Source organism: Chenopodium quinoa, unplaced genomic scaffold (genome assembly GCF_001683475.1).
Source record: "Chenopodium quinoa cultivar QQ74 unplaced genomic scaffold, ASM168347v1, whole genome shotgun sequence".
Lineage (NCBI taxonomy): Eukaryota > Viridiplantae > Streptophyta > Magnoliopsida > Caryophyllales > Amaranthaceae > Chenopodium > Chenopodium quinoa.
The window spans coordinates 7,209,160-7,229,123 of NW_018744633.1; the positions used below are offsets into that span (position 1 = coordinate 7,209,160).

A 19,964-nucleotide genomic window follows, 5' to 3' on the forward strand; every position below is an offset into this window, starting at 1 on the left:
GTAGGAAAACGGTATTTTGTGAGGTCAAGGGCAGGCGGCTCCCACTTCCTGGATTTAGGATGAGGAGTTCCCTCTCGCCATTGAACCGACTTCCTCTTGCCTGAGGTGGAAGGTTTCTTAGCCGACTGTTCCTTGGCCGGAACAGGCTTCTTATTAAGCAACTCTTGAATTTCTCCCTTGAAGTCCCTCATGAAGGTCATGAGTTCGTTCCTTGTGATGGGAGCAGACCCATCAGTCGCCTGCTGCCGAACAGACGGTGCGCCTGTTGGCTCGCTTACAGTTTGAAAATGTTCCCGTTCCCTCCTTTTGGTCTGACGGGTACGTCGGGCCCTTAGGGTCCCGTCTGGAGCTGTGTGAGCTTCAACTTCAAGTTCATTGTCAGTATCATGGTCCGACTGGACTTGAGGGTCGTCTAGGGGACGCCTCTCTTCAAAAGTCGGTACAAACGTGGATGCCATCTCAGAAGTACTCTCCCCACAGACGGCGCCAAAATGTTTCGGGGTTTTCTGGTGTCCTGCGGGAGAGTTACAACACCGAGACTGGAACCGGACGCCTGTACCTGCAAAACAACGAAGACTCCTTGTGGTAGGAGCTCCGCCTCCAACGGTCAAGTTAGTACCTGATTAAGGAGTAATAAATGCGGAAATTAAAGTGATTTAGTCTCTCTAGGTGAGAGTGTTTAATGTGTAATCCGTGTGTTGTTTTCGAGTCCTCCCTCTCTTAATGAGGATTAAGAGGGGTATTTATAACCTCGGGAAGCGTGCCACTCTCTAGGTTTAGGGTAAACCTAGGGCTGATTGGGCCTCTAAACAGGATTGGGCCTTGTTGGCCGGTTTTCCCATTTGGCATGGGTGGACACGTGGCGTGTCTCAATTGGTCCGTAGAGGACGTATCTGTGATTGACACGTGGCAGGCTCCTATTGGCCTACGCGAAGGACACGTGGCGGAACCTGGTTGGTCCACTTGTCAGACGGTGATTGGTGGATAAAAATCCCCTAATCAATTATTATTATTATTATTATTATTATTATTAAGGGCCAATACCATTCCTAGTAAACCACAACTTGGCCCTTCCTCCATTGTTTAGTTGCTTAAAACCAACTAAAATCAATGAAAATTTGCACTCTTGATTTTTGTTTAATCACATAAATATAAAAATTGCATAATATTGGTCAGAGCTAGCTTGCAACATAATTAAACCTTGGAATATAATTAATGTAATGTAACCATCTAAATAATGACGCATTGAAGTTGTAAACACATGGTTTAGTCATACAAGTACAGTTCAAATGACCTAAATAACATTAAATAAACTATGAAAATCTACTAGAATTTTCTGAGTTAGTTGTTGGTATATGTAACATATTCAATAGTACAAGTATTATATTTGTATAACCTATGGTTTTTATATGAATTAAAGCCTAGAGCAATATCGTTCCCACGACTTTGAAATATCATTGATGAAGATGATCATTAATGAGAAGGTCAATAATTACAGCTAAGAACTATATTTAAGCAATATAATTAGTCAATTAATCAATCTGCTTTGAGATTCCGTAACATAATCTATCTTTCTTAAGCATGAATCTTAGGTTTGAGATTCGCCACCTGATATTTGTTTAACTTCAAAAATAATTTCTAAATATTGGACTTTTTCTTTTTTCCCCACTTTGAAAATTTGAGAATCAGGCCAAAATCTGTTGATAAATTTTTAAAAAGTCAAAGAAATTATGAAGAATTTAAGACAATGACCTAAATAGATCGTGTAAGTACGCAATTTATTTAATTATAGTTATTGATGATTAATGTCAAAGATTATGTCTTGGTAAGAGAAAATTACTGTAAGCATGCTCAAGCGGTTTTAGCAGCAGTTGGCAACTAATTTCGAGGAGTATTTTGTATACAACGGGTGTATTATATGCAATAGTTTAGGCATTGTGCAGCTATGATCCTCAAGTTATTAAAAAGCCGCCTTTTTTTTTCACAAAATATGGAGTACTTAATAATGTTACAACACTTGAGTATGTAGCCAACTACCAGATGGAACAACAATTTACCATAAGCGATTGATGCACCACAACTAAGAAAACCATTAGATCAGACCACCAACCGTCACTCGTTCTTTGACTTGAGTTGTACTGCAAGCAAGACCAAACCAACTGCAGAAAACCCAGACAGCAAAGTGGATGTATAGAACATTGCGATCAGAGATGTCCTCAAAGACTGCAATCAGACAAAAATTGGGATCAAATGTTAGTTATTTGATCTTGATCACAGCGACGATTAAATAATAAGATGGATTCAAAGATGAATATGTTCAAAAACCTTGGCCAGCAGCAAAGCATTATCATTTGCATATTGCAATTTACCGTCTGAGATGCTTTGAATTCCTTGACTTAGTTGCCATGATAAGATCCTAAATTTTAATTAAGCATGGAGGTTGTCAGTAAGCAAAACTATGACAGAATATTCAAACAAGTGTGATGATAATCCAGAAGCATAGTTGCTTCACTCAGTAGTCACTGGTCAGTAACAACAGAACTTACCCAAAAACAACAGCGATAACTGCACCTATAATTGCCTTTTCAGGTGTCACTTCGACTTGAAGTTCTCCAAACTGCAGGGAGGTACACATAAGACTTGGTACATCTAACAGTAGGCGGTAGCATCCGCTATCATGTAAAAGGCAAAGAGGGTGAGGGGGAATCATAGGGGTTGAAGAAGATAGCGCACCTTGAAAGTCCGGGATTCAGCTTTTGGGAGTTCCTCAGTTGTAGGCACTGCAGTTGCAGATAGAAGCTTCCCAACAGAAATCATTGACTTTGCAATCTATACTTGTTGCAAGCAGCCAAGAATACTGCTATTTAGGAATGCATGATTTAAAAGTTAATTACACTAAGGAGTGAAAAAATGAATTGCTGCATAAGCACTTTTAGCGACATCAATCTCTTCCACCATTTCCCTAGATAATTAGTTGTTTTGCTGCTCATTGACGTGTAAAATATCATAAACTAGTTTTAAATTTCCATCGATTCAGGAAAGCAGCATAAGAAAATGTTAAGGATGCACTATACCCTTTCTAGTTCACCTTGACCATATTGTCCCATTGATTGGAATCTTCTTCCAGCAGACAGCAATCGCTTACCAAAAGCTACAAAGGAAAAAGGCTTATGGATGAGGATTAAGCATTACATTTTGACAATTTAACAATCAATACGTCAATTGAATCTTACCTGCCTTTTCCCTATCAGTCAAAGAAGTCTCCAATAGAGGGAGCTGCTTGGCTAAAGAGGAAGAAGTTGAAGTATCAGCTGATTCCCATGCACGAGTCAGATTCAATAACGTCTCCCCTAGCTCTTGGCCACACTAAAAAAAAAGTGTTTCAAAAATCAAAGTGGCAATTCAGTTTGTTGCAGATAGTTTGCAACATATAAATGATCATCCTAAACTTTGCACAAATTTGCACCAAGTAGAGCCGTTAAAAGTTGACCCGACCCGAAATACCGACTCAAACCTGATTATTAACCGACCCATCTAAACCCGAAAAAATGGTGACCCAAAACCGACCTGATCCGACCTGAAACCAACCCTATACCCGAGTTGACCCGAGTATGTGAGACCCGAACCCGAACATGAACTGGAGATGACCCGACCTGAATGTAACCTGTAATTATTGACCTGAACCGAACCCGACTTGAACCAAAATTGACCCAAACCCGTTTTAATCCGTCAAAACCCGAATTTAACCTGACTTGTTACTAACCTGACCTGAATTCAACCCGACTCGTTCCTAACCCGCCCCCGAATTTAACCCAACCTGTTACAAACCCGACCCAAAATCAACCCAACTTGTTATTGACCTGACCTAAATTCAACCCGACTTCTTATTGACCCGACTCAAACTAACCCGACCCAAAAATTCAACCCGATCTATTACTAACCCGACTCGAAATCAACATGACTTGTTATTGACCTAACCTAAATTCAACCCAAATTGTTGCCGACCAGATTTCAAATCACCTTAAATGCAATTTAGACCACCTTATTATGGTTGATCAAAGCATTTTGTCGAGGGAAACCAAGTCGGTCAAGGCCAGCAAAAGAAAGGAACATCATCATCAAATTTAAGAGTGAAATATAGTATATATTTGTTGTATGGTCAAAGAAGATAATTATCTTCCTAAATTATAAACTATAGTTCCCTAGTATATTGCCATATATATTATAGTTAAAGGAAATAATAAGCTCGATAAAAATGATAATTATCTATTTATAGTTAGTTGCACCCGAATATGACTTGACTTGGAAATGACCCGACCTAATTGTAACCCGCAAATTATTGACTTGACCATACATAACCCGACTTGACTCCGAGAATGACCTAACTTGGAAATGACCCCAACTTGATTATAACCCGCAAATTATTGACTTGAATCGAACCCGAGAATGACCTGACCTGATAATAATCCGCAAATTATTGATTTAAACCGAATCCGACTCAAACCCGAGAATGACCCGACCTGATTCTAACCTGCAAATTATTGACTTGAACCGAACCCGAATCAAACTCAAGAATAACCCTAACCCGTTTTAACCCGTGAAAAACCGAATTAAACCCGACCTATTGTTCACCTGACTCGAATATAACCCGACCTATTATTAACCCGACCTAAACCCGACCCAAACCCGATAAGAAGTATCACCCGACGTGACCCGACTCAAGCATGACCCAACCCAAACCTGATCCGGATAGGTTATGGAATTAATCCGAATTGACCCGACCTGAGTTACTCGACCCATTCTTACCGACCCAAACCCGATCCGTTTACGCGAATTGACAGCTCTACACGAAACATCCAAAATTTCTCAAAAAGCGTGGATATTAGCCTTCAACTTTTGAAATTTTTGACTTTTTTCACCCGGAATTAAAATTGTCGAAATGTAAACCATGGTCCCTAATAACCTCCGGGAGTCCAACTGGCTGGGTGGAATCATTCAATTTGCCTTTAAACGACCAATTTACCGGTTTACAACTTGAACAGATTTCATTAACTCAAGCTTACCACGAAAATTTATGACAACATATAATGATCATATATGAATCCAAACGACATTATATGACCCCGAGATGTATCCCCTAAAATCTCAATGCTTTTCGACACTGGGCCCCGAAACGTTCGAAATTTCTCAAAAAGCGTGGATATTCCTTCAATTTTGGAATTTTTTGACTTTTTTCGCCCAGATATAAAAATTGGCGAAATGTTTACCATGGTCCCAAATACCCTCCGGGAGTCCAATTAGGTGGGTGGAACCATCCAATTTGCCTTTAAATGGTGAATTTACCGGTTTACAACTAGCACCGATTTCATTAACTCAAGTCAACCACGAACATTTATGACAACATATAATGATCATTTATGGTTTAGAACAGTATTAAATGACCCCAAGATGTATCCCCTTAAATCTCTAAGTTTTTGACACCGGGGCCCGAAATCACAAAAAATTCTCAAAAAGCGTGGATATCAGCCTTCAATTTTGGAATTTTTTTATTTTTTTTTGCCAAAAAATAAAAATTGCAAATTTTTACCATGGTTCCTAATACCCTCCGGTAGTCCAATTAGGTGGGTGGAACAATCCAATTTGCATTTAAACGGTTAATTTACCGGTTTACAACTTGCACTCATTTCATTAACTCAAGCTTACCACGAACATTTTCGACAACATATAATGGTCATTTATGGTTTCAAACGTCATTATATGACCCCGAGATGTATCTAATAAAATCTCATTTCTTTTCTACACCGGGCCCCAAAACCTTCGAAATTTCTCAAAAAGCGTGGATAGTATTCTTCAATTTTGAAATTTTTGACTCTTTTTTTCACCCGACATTAAAAATTGCCGAAATGTTTACCATGGTCCCTAATACCGTCCGAGAGTCCCATTGGGTGGGTGGAACCATCCAATTTCTCTTTAAACGACCAATTTACTGGTTTACAACTTGCACCGATTTCATTAATTCAAGCCTACCACGAACATTTATGACAACAAATAATGATCATATATGGATCCAAACGGCATTATATGACCTTGAGATGTATCCCATAGAATTTCAAGACTTTTCGACATCGGGCCCCGAAACCTCCAAAATTTCTCAAAAAGCGTGGATATTAAGTCTTCTTCAATTTTGAATTTTTTTGACATTTTTCGCCTAGAAATAAAAATTGCCGAAATGTTAACCATGGTCCCTAATACCCTCCGGGAGTCCAATTAGGTTGGTGGAACCAACCAATTTGCCTTTAAACGATCAATTGAATTACCGGTTTACAACTTGCACGGATTTCATTAACTCAAGCCTACTACGAACATTTATGACAACATATAATGATCATATATGGTTTCAAACGGCATTATATGACCCCGAGATGTATTCCCTAAAATATTAATACTTTTCTACAACGGCTCTCGAAACCTCCAAAATTTCTCAAAAAGCGTGGATATTAACCTTCAATTTTGAAATTTTTTATTTTTTTCGCCCGGAAATAAAAATTTCCTAAATGTTTACCTTGGTCCCTAATACCCTATGGTATTCCAATTGGGTGGGTGGAACCATCCAATTTCCCTTTAAACGACCAATTTACCGGTTTACAACTTGCACCGATTTCATTCATTCAAGTCTACCACGAACATTTATGACAACAAATAATGATCATATATGGATCCAAACGGCATTATATGAGCTTGAGATCTATCCCATAGAATTTCAAGACTTTTCGACACCGGGCCCCGAAGCCTCCAAAATTTCTCAAAAAGCGTGGATATTAGTCTTCAATTTTGGAATTTTTTGACTTTTTTTCGCCCAAAATAAAAATTGCCTAAATGTTTACCATGGTCCCTAATACCCTCCGGTATTCCAATTGGGTGGGTGGAACCATCCAATTTCCCTTTAAACGACCAATTTACCGGTTTACAACTTGCACCGATTTCATTAATTCAAGCCTACCACAAACACTAATGACAATAAATAATGATCATATATGGATCCAAACGGCATTATATGACCACGAGATGTATCCCATAGAATTTCAAGACTTTTCGACACCGGGCCCCGAAACCTTCAAAATTTCTCAAAAAGCGTGGATATTAGTCTTCAATTTTGGAATTTTTTGACTTTTTTTTCGTCCGAAAATAAAAATTACCGAAATGTTTACCATGGTCCCTAATACCCTTCGGTATTCCAATTAGGTGGGTGGAACCATCCAATTTCCCTTTAAACGACCAATTTACCGGTTTACAACTTGCACAGATTTCTATTAATTCAAGCCTACCACGAACATTTATGACAACAAATAATGATCATATATGGTTCCAAACGGCATTATATGACCTCGAGATGTATCCCATAGAATTTCAAGACTTTTTAACATCGGGCTCTGAAACCTCCAAAATTTCTCAAAAAACGTGGATATTAGTCTTCAATTTTGGAATTTTTTGACTTTTTTTCGCCTGGAAATAAAAATTGCCGAAATGTATACCATGGTCCCTAATATCTTCCAGGAGTCCAATTGGGTGTGTGGAACCATTCAATTTGCATTTAAACGGCCAACTTACCGGTTTACAACTTGCACCGATTTACCGGTTTACAACGGCCAATTTAATTAAATTGCATCGAATCTGACTTGAACCAAAATTGATCGAAACCCGTTTTAACCCGTCAAAACCCGAATTTAACCCGACTTGTTACTAACCTGACCTGAATTCAACCCGACCCGTTCTTAACCTAATCCAAATTTAACCCAACCTGTTACAAACCTGACCCGAAATTAACTTAACTTGTTATTGAAAAAACCCAAATTCAACCCGACTTGTTATTGACCCGACTCGAATTTTACCATACCTATTACTTACCCAACCCAAAAGTTCAACCCGATCTGTTATTAACCCGACTCGAAATTAACACGACTTGATATTGACTCGATCTAATTTCAACCCAAATTGTTCCTGACCCGATTTCAAATCACCTTAAATGCAATTTAGACCACTGCAATGAACCCACTCCCACCATCTCCCATCTCCCGTGACTCTTACCTACCACAGAAGTCAGTGAGGCAGCAGGGGCTGTGCACCAACAACAACAACTTACCTTGGCAACAACACCAAAAGGAGGAGAGGATTGAGAAGGGGACAAAACACCTTTAATTGTTTGTTTGTTAGTGCACCAAAATAGGAAGTGGACAAGGGTAGTGCTTGTAGTAATTAAGGCATTGTTGTCACTTATGCATTGTAGTAGTAGTATAAATAGTAGTAGCCTAGAGTAGAGAAGTTGGGCAGAAAGTATCAAGTTAGAGAGTTCTTGGAGAGTGATGGCCTAAAGCCATTGACGTTTGTACGAAAGCTTTGAGCTTTATTTATCTACATTAACCTTCCGACCATTTTATTTATCACACCACGCTCGTTCGTTGCAATTGGTATCAGAGCAGCCATGGCTCCGACAGCCCCGACAGTCACCGTGGAACGAGTAGCCGCGTTAGAGGAACGAGTGGAAGAAATTTTCGAGAAGCTGGGAGAGGGAGAAAACTCACTCCAGCAAACCTTGTTAAAGAAGCAGGAAGAGGCCATTGATAAAGTCAGACAAGGTTTGGAAGGAAGAATGGATCGATTTCGAAACGATGTAACCCAACAAATTGCCATGACAACAAGCAGGCAGGACAAAGTGATGGAAGAGATTTGACGGGCCATCGAGGCTCTTAGCAAGCAACCTGGGCCAGCGGCGACAGGGGACGACGAAGTGGAGCAGCCACTCAGGTCCTTACACCGAGCCGCCCACGAACGGTGGTGGGCTCAACGACATCCGTTTTGGAAACTGGGAACCCGGGTTAGGGGGAGTTTTCCGCAACCACAACGAACCATTCAACGAACTTGACAACGGCAACCACGACAACAGTGGTAATCGGCGTTTCCGCAAACTGGATATGCCGATCTTTGACAGCTCAGATCCGGACGGATGAGTGTTGCGAGGAGAACAATATTTTCAATTTTATCGACTCGCGGAGGTCGAAAAATTGCAGGCGGCGGTCGTAGCTATGGAAGGCGACGCACTACGGTGGCACCAATGGGAGAGTCGCCGGCGACCGATTTGTAACTGGGAAGACATGAAGATTCGAGTGCTCACACAATTTCGACCCGTGAATGCAGGGACCCTCCACGAGCAGTGGCTCGCAGTGGAGCAATCCACCACCGTGGTGGAGTATCGTCGCGCCTTCATCGAGAAAGCATCTCCCTTGGTGGATATTCCAGAAAGTTTAATGAGGGGCCACTTCATTCATGGCTTGAAGGACGAGGTAAAAGTAGAGGTGAGGTTGCTTAACCCGATTACCCTGGAAGAAGCCATGGATCTGGCAGTTCGGGTTGAAGAACGCAATCGGATTGCGGGTTTGAGGAAAACGCGCGGAGTGACTTGTAGATCTGAGCCCTATTCTTATTTTAATAGTAGCCCATCTACTACTATCCTAGGAACTGGGCCGGCCCAATCCAATGCCCCAAACACTCAACCTTATAACTCCACAAATAGCCAGCCTTATAACTCCTACAACTCAACTCCCACTACAAATTACACGATACAATCTCGAAACCCAAACCGCACCTACCCAAATTCGTACCAGATACCTCAGACCTCAACAGCTTCAATAAGCCATGTGAACAACGACCACCAAACGCGAACCAACTCCGGCCACTCCCGATTCAGTGGCGAAGTACGAAGGCTAACGGAGAAGGAATTGCAAGACAAGAAGGACAAGGGACTATGCTTCAATTGCGACGGCAGGTGGACCGGACCTACCCACGTTTGCACCGCGAAGGGGTTGAGCGTTTTATTAGTGGAAGAAGATTACGAGAATGGCGAAGGAGAATTTATGGCCATAGAGATCCCGACGAGTATGGCTGTACCAACTCCGACCAATGCCTCCTTCAATTCAATGGTGGGTTTGATCAAATCAAACGTGATGCGAACGATAGGCAAAATTAAAGGGAAGGCGGCTGTGGTGATGGTCGATTCCGGAGCCTCACATAATTTAATATCTTGTCGAGTGGTAGAGGAATTGGAAATTCCGGTGACCGGAGTCGAGAACTTCGCGGAATCCTTGGGTAACGGGGAGATCATTCAAGGGCAGGGGCGTTGCTTAGGGGTCCAACTGAAAATGAGCGATGAAGTGACGATCGAAGAAGAATTCTTACCCCTCCAATTGGGAAATTCTGCCATCGTACTTGGCGTCCAGTGGCTCGAAAAACTGGGGTCGGTGGTAGCAAACTGGAAATCACGAGAGATGAGCTTTTCGATGGGAGGGAGGATAGTGACTATTAAGGGAGATTCTGGCTTAACTCACACAGGGATGAATAACAGTGCACCACCTAGATGTTTACGAGAAGCATCAGCAGCATACAAGGCGGAGTGTGGGGAACCGTTGGATGAGCTTCTTGACTTCCACCTTGAGGACAAGGTGGTTGTTTTGGGGGGGAGTATTGCAATGAACCCACTCCCACCATCTCCCATCTCCCGTGACTCTTACCTACCACAGAAGTCAGTGAGGCAGCAGGGACTTGCAGCAGGGGCTGTGCACCAACAACAACAACTTACCTTGGCAGCAGCAGCAAAAGGAGCAGAGGATTGAGCAGGGGACAAAACACCTTTAATTGTTTGTTTGTTAGTGCACCAAAATAGGAAGAGGACAAGGGTAGTGCTTGTAGTAATTAAGGCATTGTTGCCACCTATGCATTGTAGTAGTAGTATAAATAGTAGTAGCCTAGAGTAGAGAAGTTGGGCAGAAAGTATCAAGTTAGAGAGTTCTTGGAGAGTGATGGCCTAAAGCCATTGACGTTTGTACGAAAGCTTTGAGCTTTATTTATCTACATTAATCTTCCGACCATTTTATTTATCACACCACGCTCGTTCGTTGCAACCACCTTATAATTGTTGATCAAAGCATTTTGTCTTGGGTAACCAAGTCGGTCCAGGTAACAAAAGAAAGGAGCATCATCCTCAAATTTAAGAGTTAAATATAGTATATATTTGCTGTATGGTCAATGGAGATAATTATCTTCCTAAATTATATACTATATTTCCCTAGTATATTGCCATATATATTATAGTTAAAGGAAATAATTAACTTGATAAAAATGATAATTATCTATTTATAGTTAGTTGAACCCGAATATGACCTGACTTGGAAATGACCCGGCCTGATTGTAACCGGCAAATTATTGACTTGAATTGTTGAACATAACCCAACTTGAATTCGAGAATGACCCGACTTGGAAAAGACCCAACCTAAATATAACTCGCAATTTAATGACTTGAACTGAACCCGACTTGAACCCGACTTGAACCTGAGAATGATCCGACTTAAAAATGACCCAACCTGATTATAATCCGCAAATTATTGACTTGAACCGAATCTGACTCAAACCCGAGAATGACCCGACCTGATTCTAACCCGCAAATTATTGACTTGAACCGAACCCGAGAATTACCCTAACCTGTTTTAACCCGTGAAAACCCGAATTAAACAAGACCTATCGTTCACCCGACCCGAATGTAACCCAACCTGTTATTAACCTGACCTAAACCCGACCCAAACCCGATTAGAAGTATAACCCGACTCAAGCATGACCCAACCCAAACCCGACCCGCATAGGTTGTGGAATTAATGTGAATTGACTCGACCCGAGTTGCCGACCCACTCTTACCCAACCTAAACCCGACCTATTTGCCCGAATTGACAGCTCTAGTTACAAGCCATAGATTAAGTGGTGGGAAAACAAGATTGTATTAAAAGAAAACCTTTTGTGTGTGTGTGTGTGTGTGAGTGAGTGAGTGTGTGGGTTGGTGGGGGGGGGGGGTCTAAACCACTATTGCTCAAGTTGAAACCATAGGTTCTTTAAAAACGCGCATCAAATACCGTGGATTCATCTCCTATCTACAGCACCATCAAATAACCAGAGGAACTAACTACCATATCTCTATAATCCATTAGTCCTTTATAATCCTCTTCCAAGTTGTCACAGGATTTTTTTTATTCCACTTTACTAAGTCTATTCCAGCCAATTACATACAATTAAAACTCAAATTCAACAAAGAAACCACCCGATGACAAGAAAGTGAAAAATACCCCTTTATTTTGCCTGGGTCTTCCCTTAGTAGCTTGATAAGGAAGGAAATGTCCTTCAGCATAAGCCTTTGGTCTTCAAATGGTCTCGGAAAGGTTAGAGTCGTTATCATACACTTCAAACATTTTGCATAAGGTCCACACAGATATATAAGTCACCCTTCACACAACCACACGATAAACCATCCCCAATCATGTTTGACAATTATCTTTGAAAGCATATTCGCAAGGGATGAGATTGATTCCTTTTTTCTAGTCATTCACATTGATATTGACTTGACTCTTTGAAGTATTATGTCCTAACATAAGTTCACAATTTGGAATATACACGTCAATTTTAGAATTACATTAATTATTTTTTGCCGAAACTACAATCAGAGTTCTACAGGGTTGTTTTTCAAGATTAAGATGCTCACAGAATTCTACGAAATCTCCCTTCAGCACTTATTTGTCGCCAACTTGCCATGCATAATGATGATCTAAAGAAAGTTGTTCTTCTGTAGTTCTGTTATTATATGATGTGAAAACTGTGTAAAGGAATCTTATACTCCTATCTAGTTTGGTTTGCTACGCCTGCAAAAAGATATTTATCAATTTCCTTGCTAATGGCAGATATTTTTCAACTCCCACCGAATCAATCTATCCATCCATGTCAACAGAGTTTCCATAATCCTATCAAATCTATCAAAATCTCTATTACACTCTTTGTCTACATCAAACTAAGAATGCCAGTAACATAAAAATGCTAAATCCTTAGCTACACGGTTTAAACTTAAAAAGCCACATAAACTTCAGAAGCCCCTAAAGGAGCAAACTGTTGAGGTTAAGAAACAAAGAAAAGGCTTGCAAGGATACATTCATAAGCATACGGCATACCCCAGCCACAATCCTGCATGAAGGACACTGATTCATTAGTGCCCACAACGTTAACCAACAAAGTTCTCATCTCTCCGGCTCTCCCTATCCTGAGTTGACCTCCAGTACATCATCCCAAAACATCAAGTAATCAAATTAATCATATTGGCCAATAAAGCTGCCATCAATCCTCTCAATCAATAAATTAAGCAATGATCCTAAACCAACAGTACATTGATAATAGTCTGCTGGCTGCCTGGCTTGCCTCACATACTATTCACTGTAAATACAATCTCTTAACAATGCCTTGCCATACAATCTAGTAACACAAAATTTACCTTTCTACACGATGTTCATAATCCCCGAGACAGGAAAGCCTCACCTAGCTCTATCACTTACGACAACAAAGTAAATTGGGAGTTACCAATATACAAAAGTATCACATGACTTATCTAACAGTCTAATCCTTTCATTTCGGTATGTTACTCACCCAATTCATCACACATAAAACCGAGCCCTTACAATGATCATAGTGCATTAGTGCAATGTCCATATACTACTACTCATTGTAAAACAATAGCAAAGAGATAAAACTTACTAGAGCTCATTTTACAGAAAAAATGCAGCATAAAACACATTCAGCAAAACTAACCTCATCAAGAACAGGTCCATTTGAAAGATCAAACGCGGCATCATTGAGCTGTAACAAACACATTCACATGATTAACCAAAACCCTAAATTATGAAATATATAATTAAAATTCTTCCAAGTTGCCAACTTCACAATATAATCAACATAACTTCAAATTTTACAAAAAAAAAAAAAAAAAAAAAAAAAAAAAAAAAAAAAAAAAAAAAAACTTCGCTTACATCAAGACGAAGGTCCCTAGGAAGTTTGGCAAAGTAATCAGATGGCAAATCCAAATTAACCTGCAAACTAGCAAAACAAACTTTAGAATATCACTTAAAAAGGTAAAAAATTTAGACCAAAAACCAAAATAAAATCCAAAGAACAACTAACCGCTAATTCTCGAAGAAGGGTTTGTGGATCAGGATTAGAGGATTTGGGGGAATCAGATTGAGTAAGAGCAAATGCAACAGTTAGGGGAAATTTAGGGACATGGGTTTTGTAGCTAAGAGATTTTCTGAAGTGGGAATTTGAATAATTACTGAAACACAGTGATTTTGTGGAACATAATTTAGTTGAAGAAGATTGAAGAAGAAGAGGATGATAGTATTGATGATGGTAAAGAGTAGCCATTTTTGGGAGCTTATTTCTTCTCTTTGTTTAAAAATTATATTTGGACCCAAAAAAATTTAATATCAAGTGTAACATTGGCTTTTTTTGGTTAGCAGTGGACAAATGGTGCATTTTGGGAGTGGTTTCAAGATCATTTTGTGGTGTTGGAAATTTTTGTGGATATCTAATGGCCCACAAAATTTGGGTTTAGATTAGATGGAATTTATAATATGCTTTATTCATGATCACAAAATAGCTAGTGAAATGGGAACCATTTTATTTCTTGATTCAGGCAAAGTAACACTTAAACAATGCTCCTCTGATGAATGATGTAGATACGATTTGATCTCGCGCCAAAACTATCAATAAGGCAGTGCCATAACATTTGGCCCTGCATAGCATTCTCAGCCGGAGAGGAAATTATGAGCTTTGCACTTTTAGAGGGAACCAATTAATTCTCGCCATTAGCTCAATCTCATTAAAAAATTGCTGTTTTTTCTTTCAGCATCAAAAAGTTCACTTGGCAGCAATGGGAAAAAATGTTATCAATAAGAATGTTCAATTTGATATATCCAGGCATAAATCCTTTTTAGCTCATCCATAAATACTAACTGGCATTGCAGCAGAAGCAATTACAATAGGTCAAATAATCATGTCACTGTTGTAATTATCGAGCTGAATTCTGCAGCTACTAAATCATGTAGTATTTCCTAAATCATGCTCTATCAACACCAAACAAAAGCCTGACTGATTCCTAGAACAAGAGCTCACAATAAATGTAACAAACTGCGGCGATTTCTTTATGACAATATTCAGCTTTACAAAGAGCTTATCATTCCTAAGATCTACGGTGAAAGAATGCTGGGTCTCAATTTCCAACCTTGGCAACCTTTCTCGGCTCAATTTGGCCAGTCACAGGACATTGCATCTCTGTCCAACTTATAGGAATCATTGTCTCACCTGCAAGAAAATTTAAATCATCTCAGGTAGTAGTAACTAAGTAAACAGAATGGAAAAGAAAGGGGAAATGAACAAAGGCTCAAAGCAAGACATATAGCCAAATTCACTAACCTGCAGTGCTTTCAGCAGAAACAACTCCCAATTCGTTTTTTGCCGTTGACAAGTGATAGGCCCTTGCATCCCCCAGGGATAGCTAATAGATATGTCAAGGAAATCTTCATAAGGCTCATAGAGTAAAATAATGGACATGCCCACAGATAAAGTAGGTACGGCTGTATGGACTACAGACTCAGACTTGGAAACTCATATCAATCACAGGTAAATATCAAGTGTCAGACTCAACTATTATATGAAAATTTTCCGTATCCAGTCCAAAGAGAGTGTAAAAGATTCGACAAGGGTACTTGAAGCAAAAGAAGAACCAATTTATTGTCAATAGATAGGGTGTGTAAATGCTTAAGTTGATCATTTTTAACAAAGCTTTCAAGCATTTCTTTTGGCAGCGAATTTATGCAAATAAATAAAAGAGTTCCAAAAACCTGAGGTAACAACACATCCATTTAAGATAAATATTACTATGGAAAATCATAGTAAGAAAAATAATGGATGAAGAAAAGAAACTACGGCAGAATAACTAGTATATCAAGGATACAACCACTGCCCTAACAATATCACCAGCTCGAAATGAAGCATGCATATCGACCTTGTCAATCTCGGTTGCTCTTACATCCTGCTGTCTGCCAAGGCACAACAATTTACTTAATCAAGACCTGCATAATATGTATTATGGATAACAATACAGAACAATGATCTTCTAACACAAAGCAAGCACCTAATTACGCCTGTAAAATTTTCTCTAAAAGACTTGCTACCAACACACATGATATCCGCCGAAGCCATTTTAGCCATCACCTTTTTAACCTGTCATGAAAATCACATACAGATTAGTTTCAGTTTGTAAAGACACATGCAACTCAATAGTCACTAGAAATGACAATAAGCAGTTATTTCTTACCCCTTCATACTTCATAGAGTTCCTAAGTAGCATTGATAAATTTCAAAAAGCTAGCAAAACATATTGGGATTATGGGAAAAATAGGAATTTTCTGGAGAAAGGGGAAATTGTCTAGTACCCCACAGTCCCACACCATTGGATTTTTTTATTTTTATTTTTTTTTTTATTAATGGTGAAGGAACTCAATTATAAACATTAAATATTAGATTAATTGCTAAAGTTATCAAGAAAAAATAAACTTACCCGTGCAAGAACTGTGCAGCCAGGTTCAGGGACTGCACCATGCGGTTTATGACCGGTTACCTCCACGACTGACCTCTTTAGAAGAAAGTGTAGCAGTTGTAAGTACATAGGCATCAAGTGAATTATTTAATAAACAAAGCCAATTGCTAAATTTATCGACATCAATTAATACAGCACTTACTGCAAGCATAATCATCAAATAAAAGGCTGGACATTTTAAAATATACAGCGAATTTCTACCTGGTACCCTAATATATTGACAAATTCTATTTGTTAGACCAATGACCCTCCGTGAAATTTTCCATCAATGTTCACTTCTCTTCCCACCTAACCTAACACGATAACCACCCCATTTCATCATGAAAGCCACCTACACCCCTTTTATGCCTACATTCACCTATCTGCAATAGTTTAACCTATTTGTGAGGAGGAGAGGGAAAGGGTGGTTTCCATGGCATGAAGGGTAGCTGCTATGCTTTGTTGGGTGGGAAATTCCTGGTGTAAAACTTTAGGAAGGTCATGAAGTGAAATTGGACAATATTAAAAGGTTACCTTTAACATTCAACATATTTGGTCAGCCGTATAGAATTGTCAAAAGAAGGGGATACTAAAACTTTACACCAAGCCCATTAATAACTTAATAGTAAAGGACTTTTTCCTTTAAAAAAACACTACTACGTTGCTAGGATTGTTAATTCAACAAACTGTGTTAGTCCATCAAAGATTCTAATTACAAGGAAATAAAAATAAAAAGGAAAAAAAAGGGGGGGGGGGGGAAACCTAATATTCTCTAGACAAATCCAAATTCAACCCTACCAGTTAGAGCACTTTGGCAAGAACATAAGAAATAATCATATCCAATTCCAGCTAAAGAAAAACCTCAGAACAGAGTCGTTTGAGTTATAATGTATTCAAGACTTCAATCTGCCCCGATAATGGAATTTGCTCTAAAACCACCATCCTTAGTGTTCCAAAAGGATTGATATCTGTATCCCTAGTATACAAATTGGCATAGACTAGATATATAGCATTACTCCGTATTAAGTAAGCCGCCAAATTGGCTACCTTGAGCCAAAATATTGGGTTGAGAACTCGTCATATGTTGAACAATGACCCATCCAAAAATATTTGTATTGGAAATTCTAATCAGGTTCCAAGCTTCTATAGTTATGAAAGTAAAGCCACCAAACCACCTCTCCAGATCAGAAATATAGGCATTCATAGTTCTCCATATACTGCATAAATGCCACATATATGGAACCACTAAAATTGTCACACAACCCTAAAACCTCTGCATAGGAAAATCTCAAATCCATACAATCATACACAATCTACAACGTAATGAAATTGTTACTTAGGGCTTGTTCTGATTGATTGACTGAAATGAGCTGAATTTAACTTATTGAAGCTGAACTGAATTGAACTAAAATAAATTGAATATTTTATGAGAGAAGGAAATTAGGAACTGAACTGAACTGAATTTATTGGAGCTGAGCTGAATTGAAAATAAGCTGAAAAGAACATACCCTAAGATTTCTTCCACATTAACCACTTCACAAACTCTAGGTCTAGCAGTACGTCTGCCTAATTTTCACTTTTTTGATGGAAATATACAATTGAAGTCCAAGTAGTTCTGGCAAAGAAAAACTGAATGTCAACCTTGCAACTAATAATTTAGTCATAAGAACAGATGACAATCAAACTCCGTTCTCTTCCCCATTTTTGTTCTGCATACCACAAGACAATGATAATAGAAACAATAACCCTATGTGAAAATCAATCAACAATTCAATTCATATTCTCTCTTCAACCTAAATCAAGCTAAATATCAATTTCTCAATTCATTGCATTTCGACTCTTCATTTCGCCTAAAATACCCATGTCGGACAACTAACACTCCAAGATGGATATGCACGCTTAGCACCTCATACCAACCCAAAAACCCATAACATTGCTAGCCAAGTCCTAATAAAGTATTATCTAGTGCACTCATAGCATTTTTGTTGAAAGGACAGAATTGGAATTGGGATGTAAAAATGTCATCTTCCTGACTTCCCATATATACAAAACCAAACAAAAGGTGCCTCTCAATCCTAATGTACTAAACCAAATGACATACAAACTAATAACTTCCATTTGTTCTCTCTTCGCTTCTCTTTCCTTCTCAATCATTTTTAAAATACCAAAAGAGCAATCAAAATCTGTTAGGTTGCTCAAACAACATTTCTTCACTCATACTCCATAAGTCCATAACCAATTACGTAGAGCATATGCCAACTAGCTTAGTTGATTAAAGTCCGGAAATTGCTACTTGATACTCGATACCAAATCCTATCATTAGTCATTACCATTTGTGCTCTCTCTACACTAGCATTAGAATTTCCATCACACCCACAAATCAATGCTTATCAAAATTATAAATACCCCCATTAAACTCCATAATCTTAAACTAATTCACAAAATTAACCATTTAACAAACTCTGAAACATTATTAATCACCAAGATGTCAAATACTATATTACTATATATTTCCCAAATTTCAATCAAAATCCCTAAAAAGAAGCTTAATAAATTAACAAAACAAAAATGTGAAAGAAATTAAGAAGAAGAAACAAACCTTGTCAGTAGAATCAGAAGGAGGAGGAGAGATAGTGCGGTAACCAGTAAGAGAAGCGTAAACAAGGTTAACACCGGCAGCATCAGCGGCAACGTAAGCACCTTTACCAGGTTTAAGCTCGGATGCTTTTCCTAAAATTTCTCCTGGTGTTACTTTTTCTTTGTTGTCTCCTTCGATTTCTCCCATGTTTTCTGGGTTTCTCTTCGACTCAGGCGGCGGCGAATTGTCGGCGGCGGCGAATTTGACGGCGGCAATAGAGGTTTGATTATTTTGAGAGGGGCGGGTTTTTGAGAGTTCACTGTAAAAGAATGTAGACTTTTGAATGATAGAGGTTTGATTTTTTGAGAGGGGCGGGTCAATGAGTCGGGTTTGAGTTATGGAGCTGATGGTGAATGATTAGAGAAAATACAAGTTTCTTACTACGGGTGACTAAGTGAGCAAAAAGTCAAGGTACGGAGTACTTTACATTGGAAATTAGAACTCGCAAATACAATTAACCTAAAGGAGTTAGAGTATAGCCAATGGTTGCCCATTTTGGGTGGGCATGAAGAGAGAGAAAAATAAAAAAAAGCTTAAAAAAATGAAAAAGTTGTACTTTTGGTGAGAAATGGTTCATGACCAGGTCATGGCCATGACCATTTGTTAAGTGTGGGCATTTAGTGGTATTTCGCCACTTGTCCAACGAAGAGAGGAGGTTTAGTTTTTTTTTTTTTTTTTTTTTTTCAATTGATGAAGACTCACATGGGAATGGAATGAAAGGAGAATCAATGCCCACAAATTTGGAGGGCAACCAATGTGAGTATATGGGCATGGGAGTTGGGCATAAATGAGGTGGAAGAGAGAGAAAGTAATAAAAAATATGATGACCACCCTTAG

General features: G+C 39.0%; 2 protein-coding genes across 2 annotated transcripts; both read right to left on the reverse strand.

Annotated features, from left to right (window-relative positions):
• Positions 1-1,836: 1,836 nt before the first annotated feature.
• On the reverse strand, positions 1,837-14,394 carry LOC110701405. The gene is made up of 9 exons (XM_021879060.1): positions 14,035-14,394; positions 13,884-13,943; positions 13,666-13,713; positions 3,234-3,366; positions 3,075-3,151; positions 2,734-2,829; positions 2,547-2,617; positions 2,326-2,416; positions 1,837-2,223 (listed from the first exon to the last, which is right to left on the reverse strand). The coding sequence occupies exons 1-9, from the start codon at positions 14,272-14,274 to the stop codon at positions 2,113-2,115; spliced, it is 927 nt and encodes a 308-aa protein (XP_021734752.1). The 5' UTR covers positions 14,275-14,394; the 3' UTR covers positions 1,837-2,112.
• Positions 14,395-14,795: 401 nt separating this feature from the next.
• LOC110701406 (exosome complex component CSL4) lies at positions 14,796-19,536 on the reverse strand. The gene is made up of 6 exons (XM_021879061.1): positions 19,089-19,536; positions 16,472-16,546; positions 16,046-16,134; positions 15,866-15,950; positions 15,325-15,406; positions 14,796-15,213 (listed from the first exon to the last, which is right to left on the reverse strand). Exons 1-6 carry the CDS (start codon positions 19,272-19,274, stop codon positions 15,122-15,124), a joined length of 609 nt encoding a protein of 202 aa, XP_021734753.1. The 5' UTR covers positions 19,275-19,536; the 3' UTR covers positions 14,796-15,121.
• Between the last annotated feature and the right edge of the window lie 428 nt (positions 19,537-19,964).